This window comes from Acanthisitta chloris, unplaced genomic scaffold, assembly GCF_000695815.1.
Source record: "Acanthisitta chloris isolate BGI_N310 unplaced genomic scaffold, ASM69581v1 scaffold11569, whole genome shotgun sequence".
Lineage (NCBI taxonomy): Eukaryota > Metazoa > Chordata > Aves > Passeriformes > Acanthisittidae > Acanthisitta > Acanthisitta chloris.
In genome coordinates this window covers 19,195-28,876 of record NW_008693124.1, presented here as the reverse complement: position 1 = coordinate 28,876, position 9,682 = coordinate 19,195, and the positions used below count along the sequence as shown (strand labels likewise).

Sequence of the window (9,682 nt, the reverse complement as noted above, 5' to 3'; positions counted from 1 at the left end):
GGGGAGAGATCCGAGCGGGGCGGGGAGAGCTCCGGGATGGGAGGGGAGAGATCCGAGACGGGAGAGATCCGAGCGGGGCGAGGAGAGCTCCGAGAGGGGCGGGCAGAGATCCGGGACGGGAGGGGAGAGCTCCGGGAATGGGGAGGGGAGAGCTCCGGGATGCAGCGGGGAGAGCTCCGAGAGGGGAGGGCAGAGATCACTGGGATGGGGAGGGGAGAGCCGCGGGACAGGTGGGACACATGGGGATCACTGGGATCACTGGGATGGGAGGGACAGGGATTGGAGAGATCACTGGGATGGGAGGGACACATAGAGATGAGAGAGATCACTGGGATGGGAGGGACAGGGATTGGAGAGATCACTGGGATGGGAGGGACACATAGAGATGAGAGAGATCACTGGGATGGGAGGGACAGGGATTGGAGAGATCACTGGGATGGGAGGGACACATAGAGATGAGAGAGATCACTGGGATGGGAGGGACAGGGATTGGAGAGATCACTGGGATGGGAGAGATCCCTGGGATGGGAGGGACAGGGCTCGGAGACATCACTGGGATGGGAGGGACAGGGATCGGAGACATCACTGGTATGGAAGGGACACACGGGGATGGGAGAGATCCCTGGGATGGGAAGGACATATGGGGATCACTGGGATCCCTGGGATGGGAGGGACAGGGATCGCAGACATCACTGGGATGGGAGGGACACTTTGGGAGAGGAGAGAGTAATGGGACGGGAGGGATGGGGAGAGCTCCCGGACGGGAGGGACACATGGGTATCATTGGGATCCCTGGGATGGGAAGGACAGGGATCAGAGTCATCACTGGGATGGGAGGGATAGGGATTGGAGAGATCACTGGGATGGAAGAGACACATGGGGATCAGAGAGATCACCGGGATGGGAAGTACAGGGGTCAGAGACATCACTGGGATGGAAGGGACATAGGGGGATCACTGGGATCCCTGGGATGGGAGGGACAGGGATTGGAGAGATCACTGGGATGGGAGGGACACATGGGGAGAGGAGAGAGTAATGGGATGGGAGGGACACATGGGTATCATTGGGATCCCTGGGATGGGAGGGACAGGGATGGGAGGGACAGGGAGAGCCGTGGAACGGGAGGGACACATGGGGATCACTAGGATCCCTGAGATGGGAGGGACAGGGATCGGGGACATCACTGGGATGGAAGGGACACATGAGGATCACTGGGATCCCTGGGATGTGAGGGACAGGGATCAGAGAGATCACTGGGATGGGACACATGGGAATCACTGTGATCCCTGGGATGGGAGGGACAGGGATCGGCGGGCAGCAGTGAGATAGGAGGGACAGGATCGCAGAGATCCCTGGGATGGAAGGGACACGTGGGGATTGTCGAGATCCCTGGGATGGGAGGGACAGGGATCAGAGAGATTTTGCTTGTGGTGGTGTTTAGGGATTTATTTCCAGCTAGGACAGCTGGGTCAGTCAGTTCTGCAATCTTACACTGGTCTAGTTCTTATGGGGTCAGTCACCATCTTAGTCTTATTGCCCCAAAATCCAGACAACTTCTCTGATTTGCTCAGATGAAATACAACTTAAATTATTTCTGAGATCCAGGAAGCTAATTCCCTTTTAGTCCAAGCAATGTAAACATTTGAGGGTCTTTGATTACAGTAGATCTACACGGGTGAGTGAGGTTATAGAGATGTCTGCACAGTCCAGGGGCTTGGTCCACTTTCATCCACTCCATTGCCCTTCCAGATCATTCCATAGCCTTCTCTGGGTTCTACCACCAGTTTGCACTCAAATCCATCCATCTGAGGTGAATACATTCCAAAACACAACAAGAATATGTCCTTCCTTAGATAAAATACCTATTCCCTGGTTTAGTTTCCATCCTGTTCAAAATAAACCGAAAGTGCTCAACTGCTGGTGCTTCTTTATTCTTCTTCACTTTAAAACTTCAGCTGAAGAATGTGCAAGTAGTGCCTGAGCTGCCAACACCATGCAACAGCTTCTGGTGGGTTTATTTTGATGGAAAACTCACTGGGATGGGCATTCCAGACGTATCAGAAGGAGTTCACGAATTTCCGAGGCTGAGTCTATAAAATACATCTAAATATCCCAAACTGGGGGTGGATTCCTTGGTCCTTTAGGTCTTGAAAATCGATTTGTAAAGCCTAGGAAGGAATTATATTTGTAATGCAACAGATTCTGTATGTTACAGATGTTGATTGTGTAATTCCTGAAGACAATAAGGTATGGGAAAATACTTGTCATTTCAGTTCTTTCCCAAACTCTAAGATACAGTAGAAAAAAATAACATTTTGTAGTTGTGAATAAAGTTCTAAATGTGTAAAAACCAAATGTGTAAAAACTAATGAACATTACTTGTAGTGTTTGTAGTTTATTAGTGTTACACCTGGCATTTAGTCTTTCAAAAAACAGGTACTTCCCACCCCCCAAAACAGAGGAAAACATACCAAAGTGGAGGAGAGACCTCAGAGGGTTTGTTGGGGCAGGTTCTGATGGTCTTGTCAGTGCAGATGGACTGCAGATGCCTAGAAACAGAACAAAATACTGGAGCAGTTGGTCACTGGGAATTCCCTGAAGAGCCAAACTCATAGAATCATGGAATGGTTTAGGTTGGAAAAGGCCTCTAAGATCAAGTCCAACCATCAGCCAGCACCACCACTGTGTTCACCACCAACCCAAGCCCTCAAGTGCCACATCCACATTCCTTTGAACATTTTTCCCTGATCTAGTGATGAGGTGTCCCTGCCCAGGGCAGGGGGTTGGGACTGGATGATCTGTAAGGTCCATCCCAACCCCTAAATTCTGTGATTCTATGTGTTTTGAAATGTTTGCTCAGAAGTGCTTTAAACACTTCTCAGCAGTCCTGTTTTCAAGATAAGCATTTCAATTCTAGATCAAAAGGATTTTAATGAGAAATTCCTTGCTTATGCCCCAAACAGACTGGGCAGAATCCAGACCGGAGCTCACATTTCCCCCAGCACCTCTATGGTATTGGTCCCACAACAATGGTTTGAATGACCTGAAGAGTTGGGTAATTTGGGTACACTGAGGGTCCCCAAAGGGCACTACAAGGGCAGCTCAGCATCTTTCCAAACTCCTACAGCTACTGCCATCCAGATGAGCAGGTACTCAGCCAGCACAGCTCTGTGTCCTTTCACGTGGGACTTTTCACACTGGACATGTTCAGGTTCTTGATATTCCCATCCCACCTATTTTAAATACTTGCTTAAATCCATTGGGAAGATGCACATTAGCCTGAAAGACTTACTCTTTCTCACGTTTTTCAGTATTTTCATGCTCTGTTAAAAAAAAAAAAAAAAAAAAGGCATGTTGGAAAAAGATGTAGGAAGCAGTGGATCAGCCACTATGATCAAGAGATTTTACTGGTGAATGTACAGGTATAAAAACACTGATAAATGTACATTAATAAGTTGATCAGTTGCTGTGACAAAAGGAATTCACTGATGAATGCACTTGTCTCACATCTCATAAAAATCTTTGTGCCCTGTAGCTGAGACTGGAAAGATTTCTGCCATTCCCTTTGGCTTTTTCTTTGCCATCCCAAGTGCCTCCAGTTTGTATGTTCCTTGTTGTTTTCCTCAGATGCTTTTCTGCTCAACCATAGCACCCCAAAGTACAAGCTCATGAGGATAATTAACAGGGCCCACAACAAGAGGAGGCTGGTGCTGATTCTGTCCTTGTAGGACACACTCAGACTCCACTTGAGCAACTTTTTCCGAGAGGAACTGGCACTCCAGGTGAATAGAGTGCCAAGGCACAACTTTTGGCACGGGCAAGGCTGTGTTGCTCTGTTCCCAGTGCAGACAGGGGAGTTGTTTGCAGTTCTACAATGGAAAATTAAATTACTCTTGTTTCCTTGCCCTAAACATGAGCAGCCCATGCTCACACAGCAGTGAGAGAGCAGCAGTAGCTGTGGCTAGAGATAGCTCTTCTCACCCTTTCCATTTTCAACACCTTTCCTCTTGCTTCTTTTACCTTGCTCCTCCTGAAGCACTTCGTGGGCTCTTCAGATGATGTTTTGGAGCCTTCATTCCCCAAACCCACAGGACCTGAGGAATTTCTTGCAGGCTGCAGACCTGGGAACATACACCATACATATATTTTCTGTGATCATTCACAAATCCTCCTCCGTTTTCCTAAGTGCTTTGTTGCTTCTTTTCATTTCCTCTACTAGAAATGTTTCAGCAGATCCTCTGGTTGTGTTTATTTTCATTACACCTTCTGAGCTCTCCTGCAGTGAAGGCCTGAAGCACTGCCTGGTGATGCTTTGAACAAGTGAGATCTCAGCTCTCTACAGGGTTAGGTGTGAGTATGAAACCTCAGCTATGTCCTGAGAAAAGAGCTCAGCACTTACTTGCTGCTTCAGAGAGGACAAACGAGTCTGGGGTTCTTTCAGGAAGAGGGGGAGGAGAGCTAGAGCGATCCCTGGTTGTCTCTGAGAAAGCAAAGATGAAAGAGTTGGTTACATAGCTTCAAAACCAAAAGAAATATATATATATATATAATAACCAAGCAGCATATTTCAAAGGAAACACACAACATGCAGCAAAAGAAGAGGCTGCAAGGAACATCCTCAGGTACAGGATGAGGTAGGAGCTGATTAGGAAATATAAATCTACCAGTTCATTTGGTTGCAGAACTGTTAATTCTGGTTAGAACTATTTAGTTGCAGATCTATTTAGCATGACAAAATTTCCATTGGACTGAGCACAGATCCTAAAGGTATTTAGTAAACATGGCAAAGCAGCTTCAGTAAAAAGCAGATCTTAACTTCAAAGAGAGTTGATCCCTGTGTGAAATTTATACCTGTTCGTGTGGTCCGAAGCTTCACACTCTGGAAACAAAACAAACAAGGCAGGTGTTTAAAATTCTCACATTTAAATGTTGCTTTCTTGTACACAAGGAAGCCAGAGAAGACGAGGAAAGGATGTGATGTGCAAACAGCCTCCCACACACACCTCCACACTCGTGTGGTGGAAGAGACTTGTGCCTTATTCTCTCCCTTCACAGAGCTGTTACTCAGCTATGGGAGGACAAGAGATGCCTAAATCTTGTTCAGCTCCTGCCTGTCCCACAGTGTGGTGTGAACACTAACCTCCTGTCTTCATTATCCTTCTCCAAAAGAGGGACAATGTGTTTATTTCCTTGTATGAGACTTAGGATGCCCCAAAATAATGTCTGGAGTAAAGCAGATGTTGATAAGGAGGAGCCTGACCAAGGTCACATCTGCCTTCCAATCCTGAGCCCTGCAATCCCTAGAAGTGTTCCAGGGGCCTGGAAGGTTGAATGGGGCTTGGAAGGTTGGATGGGGCTTGGAGCAACATGGTCTAGTGGATGGTGTCCCTGCCCACGGGAGGGGGGTGGAATGAGATGGTCATTAAGGTTCCTCCCAACCCAAACCATTCCATGATTTTGTGATTCTATGAAATAATTTATGGGAAGGACACAGTACCAAAACTAGGGTCTTTCTCACAGAAGGAATTGTGATCAGGAAATTGGCATGAGGATAGTGCTGGAGAAGAGACAACAAGCCACTTATTCACCTTACATGGTCTCAGTCTCACGGAGTCATTAATCCCCTCCGAGTGAGACTCACCACTCCACTCCCAAGAGGTTCCAATATTTGGATTTCTGTCTGGAAGCTGAAAATCAGAAGTGGCCACAGGAGATTGTCCTGGAAACACAAGAGAGGTCATTTCCTACCCCAGGCAGCTGGAGCTCAGGCACTGCTGCACTCCATGGAACCACACAAACGTTGGATGAGCCCTGAGCACTTCTCAGCACCCACATTTAATGGTGTTTGGTGCACTTACCTGATTCACTGGCCACGATAAAGGACTCTGGGGTGCGCTGGGGCAGGGGGGGAGGATCATCATCATCTGCCTGGGCTAATTGGAGAGACACAGACAGGTTACCTGCACAGCATAACACTGTGGGAGACTACAGACCTGTGTGGAGACTCTGAGAACTGACTGCTCCTGCACCAGAGATGATGGTTAAACACCCCCAAACTGGGATTAGAAATCCAACCAGTTCTCAGCACCAATTTAGCTGCCACCAGCAGACCTGCTTCTCTCAGCCCCAGTGAGCAGTCCCCTGCAGGATACTCTGCAGAAAGCAGTAGCTTTTGACCTGGTGAAATGCTAAGGGTTGGACTTTAGGCCCAAGCCAGACTTGACTTATAGATGAATCCTGACCATCTTGTGCTAGTTGGGTAAACTGTTAATAATAGAAGAGATTTAGCAAACTCTTTCTGTTAGCTGCTGTTATGAATGAACAAACTGTTTGTAATGTTTCAGGAAATTTGGATTGAAAACTTTCATCCTCAGAGAAAACTAGTTCTGGGAGCTTTCTGAGTGCTTCTGGAGCTCCTGTTGTAAGAACTGGTCAGCAGCAGTCCCTGCCTCCCTGTGAGAGCTGCTCAGAGCAGCTGTGTAATGCAAAACCCAAAATTATGTTGTCCTACAGATGTTGTTTATGGGACAAAAAAAAAAAACTAAGGCAGGATGAAAAGACTGTGAGGATGAAACCAGTTGCTCCCTCAGCTTCCATGGGAGCACAGTCCTGAGGAACAGCCACAGTCCTGCCTGGACATCAGAACACTTTACCATCTGTTCCCTCCAGCAATCCAGAGTGACCCAGCCCTGTGTGTCCCAGTGCTGCAGCACTTACCCAGGGGGGACATCCTCTCCTCGTTCAGGGCAGCGTGGTGGGACAGTGGGGAGTTGGCCATGGAGGGCTGCAGTGAGGCCCTGGCAGTGCAAGAAGGGAGAAGCTCATCCTGCCCCTCCTCAAAGCACTCAGCAAACACAGGGGACACAGGGTCATCTGGAGAGAGTGAGGAGAAGTAGGGATCTTCTGCTGAGTAGAGGCATGGGTAAGGGTGTTGCCCATGGTTCCTGTAGCTTGGGGGGTTGTCTACTTCTTGTCTTGAGGCTTTCAGCTCAAGAGGGGAAAATCCATCCTGCTGCTTCACCGGGAAGCTCGAGCGACAGGCGTTTGGCCCCTGTGAGCTCCTAACAGGCTCAGCATTCCCTCTGTCCCATTCCCAGCCTTCCCCCTGCTGTGCCAGCACCGAAGGGGTTGAAGCTGTCCATGCCAGAGGTGTTTTGCCACGAGGTCTCCTCCTGCCTGCTCCCTTTGTGTCCATGTCCAGCAGCCACTGCTCAGGAGAGATGGTGTCGAGCTCCCAGCTGCGACGTTTCTGAGGGACATCCCCAGCTCCCCAGGGCTCGGGGGCTGCTGCTTTCCTGCAGCTGATGATGTTCAAAGTGCCAAAGGAGATGGCCTGTCTGATGGGGGGAGCTCCATGGCCAGAGCTGTCCTGTGCTCCCGTGGCAGACAGCGATGGCAAGGACACTTGGCTTTGTACCACCGGACGAAGATGTTGGTGCACATTGGGCTCCTCTTGCTCTGAGCTGCAATAAACCACCGTGATGTGGAGTCAGAGCCATGGAGCACTCAGAACCCTCTGCTACCCAACTAACAAAGCCCTAACATTGCTCCTAGAGCAGATCCATCCCTCAGGAATGCAGAGCCCAGCTCAGCCTCAAGCAAGGAGTGCAGGGAAGGATTTTGCCCCACTGAACATCATTTATGCCAGTAAACTAAACCAAAAAGCAAAATTGTTTACAGAAAGCAGACACTGCAACCCAAAACATGCCCATGGAAATATCCCACCACACTTGGAAGCTGCCCTTCTCAGAACTGCTATTCCTGCAGCAAGAGGCACTGGAGCAGCACGTGCAGGTGGAAAATGGGACCAGTCTGGGGGCACATCACTGGGCAAAGGGCTGGGACAAACCAGCTCTGGAGTGTCTCCATGTGCATGAGCCTTTCCTATACTGTTTTCAGTTCAGATGTGAAACAGACCCCAGGGCAGAAGAGGAGGACAGGTGATGGCACACAAGGAAAAGGCTGAGACAGTCTCAGAGACACATCAGCGAGAAGAGCAGGAATCATTAGGAAATCAGGAAAAATTTCTTCACTAAAAGGGTGATCAGGCTTTGGAACAGGCTGTGCAGGGAAGTGGTGGAGTCACCATCCCAGAAGTGTTTAAAAAACATGAATATGTGGCACTTGGGGACATTGTTTTGTGGTGGGCCTGGCAGTGATGGGTTAATCATTGGATTTGATGATCTTAGACCTTTCCTAATCTATGAATTATGTTAGGGACAAACATGAGAGTCAAAGTGGTGCTCAAGGGAGGCTGAAATGCAACTGTGCCCCATAACACACAGCAAAAAGTGCATCTTCCAGAAATCCTGTGGGTGACTGCAGATACCAGCCCAGGGGATCCTTGTGCTGTGACCTTACCAGGTGAGTAAACTGAGAGAATAAATGTCTTCCACTGGAGTCAGGAGTGGCTTGGCTACAGGATGTCCTGCTTGTACCTAGGGGAAGAAAAGGGTGGGAAACACATGAGAAGAGAGAATGCAAAGAGCACTGACATGCTGCTTCAGGAGCTGGAATTTGTGCCAACTACTTGTAATTATTAGTGCAGCTGGGAAATGACAAGCACCAACTTGAAAACCCCAAGCTGGAGCTGAAAACGGTGGAGAGAACCTCCTGAAGAGCAATTCCTGCCAGCACCTTTTGGAAATGAGAGTGCAGGGAGGCTACAACTGTGCCAAACAGCTGCCAAGCAGCCACCACGGGCTGCTCTGCCTTCAGCATCCCATGTGAGCATGTGGCCCAGGAAGTTGGGTGCTGGTTTTATGTGTGACACCAGCTCATGGCCCTCCCCATGCTCTGCTCAGTGCCCTCAGAGGATGGGGAAGCTTAGAGGGGTGAGAGCTTTGCACAGGAGCTACAAAACTACATCCAGGCTTGAAACATTCACTGCATTTTGTGTCAATCCACTACTGTGTCTCCTTTGCTCACAGACTGTCCATAACACAGATGAAAAGGCTTTTTCCAGTTCTTTTCTCACTCAGCTTTGGCTTGGAACATCCTGCAAATCCTGTGGCAAAACTGAGGCATGAATCTCATCACAGGATCCTCTTCCCAATCCTTTAGATAAAAGGTACTGACAAAATGAGCTCATTTTGACCTTTCAGGCTTTGCCAGAGGATGGCAACACACTTACTTCAGCCAAACAGCTACACAAAACAGCACCAGACAGAACAGCAAGAGCAAAGAAAAGCTTAACCAGGGATGTTTTGGGTATTTCTGTTTCCATGCAACTTCATACCAAGGCCTCATTGTTCCTCTTTGGAGGTGCAGCAGATATGAATGACTCTGACCTGGTTTTCCCCAAGATATTTTACCCTATTCTCTCCCACAAAGCTACTGTAATCCTGATGGCCTCATTAACACACCACCAGCACTGCCTTGTGCTTCCCAAGAATCATAGAATCATAGGATCAACCAGGTTGGAAAAGACCTCCAAGATCATCAAGTCCAACCCTACTGTGGTTACTAGACCATAGCAGTAAGTGCCACATCCAGTCTCACCTTAAAAACCTCCAGGGATGGTGACATTAAGCAATTATAGAAGTATATAGAAAATGGGTTTGAGGCCAAAGAAGATTTAGAGGTTGTTTGTGCTAAGCATTGCACGTTCAGGGGAAGAGCTGAATTCTCACGGGTTAACTTCAAAAGAGACTCAGTGTGGGCATCAAGGGGAGCAAAAAAC

General features: G+C 48.5%; 1 protein-coding gene across 1 annotated transcript in view; it reads right to left on the bottom strand.

The window, feature by feature from the left end:
* Positions 1 to 2,103: 2,103 nt before the first annotated feature.
* PTPN22 (protein tyrosine phosphatase, non-receptor type 22 (lymphoid)) overlaps positions 2,104 to 9,682 on the bottom strand; it is a 17,897-nt gene continuing 10,318 nt past the window's right edge. The window contains exons 12-21 of the mRNA XM_009082961.1: positions 8,362 to 8,438; positions 6,718 to 7,463; positions 5,859 to 5,960; positions 5,589 to 5,719; positions 4,852 to 4,879; positions 4,400 to 4,480; positions 4,021 to 4,121; positions 3,293 to 3,323; positions 2,472 to 2,549; positions 2,104 to 2,168 (exon numbers count right to left, since the gene is read on the bottom strand). Of these exons, the coding sequence (XP_009081209.1) occupies positions 2,104 to 2,168; positions 2,472 to 2,549; positions 3,293 to 3,323; positions 4,021 to 4,121; positions 4,400 to 4,480; positions 4,852 to 4,879; positions 5,589 to 5,719; positions 5,859 to 5,960; positions 6,718 to 7,463; positions 8,362 to 8,438 (1,440 nt within the window). The remainder of the gene's footprint in view (positions 2,169 to 2,471; positions 2,550 to 3,292; positions 3,324 to 4,020; positions 4,122 to 4,399; positions 4,481 to 4,851; positions 4,880 to 5,588; positions 5,720 to 5,858; positions 5,961 to 6,717; positions 7,464 to 8,361; positions 8,439 to 9,682) is intronic.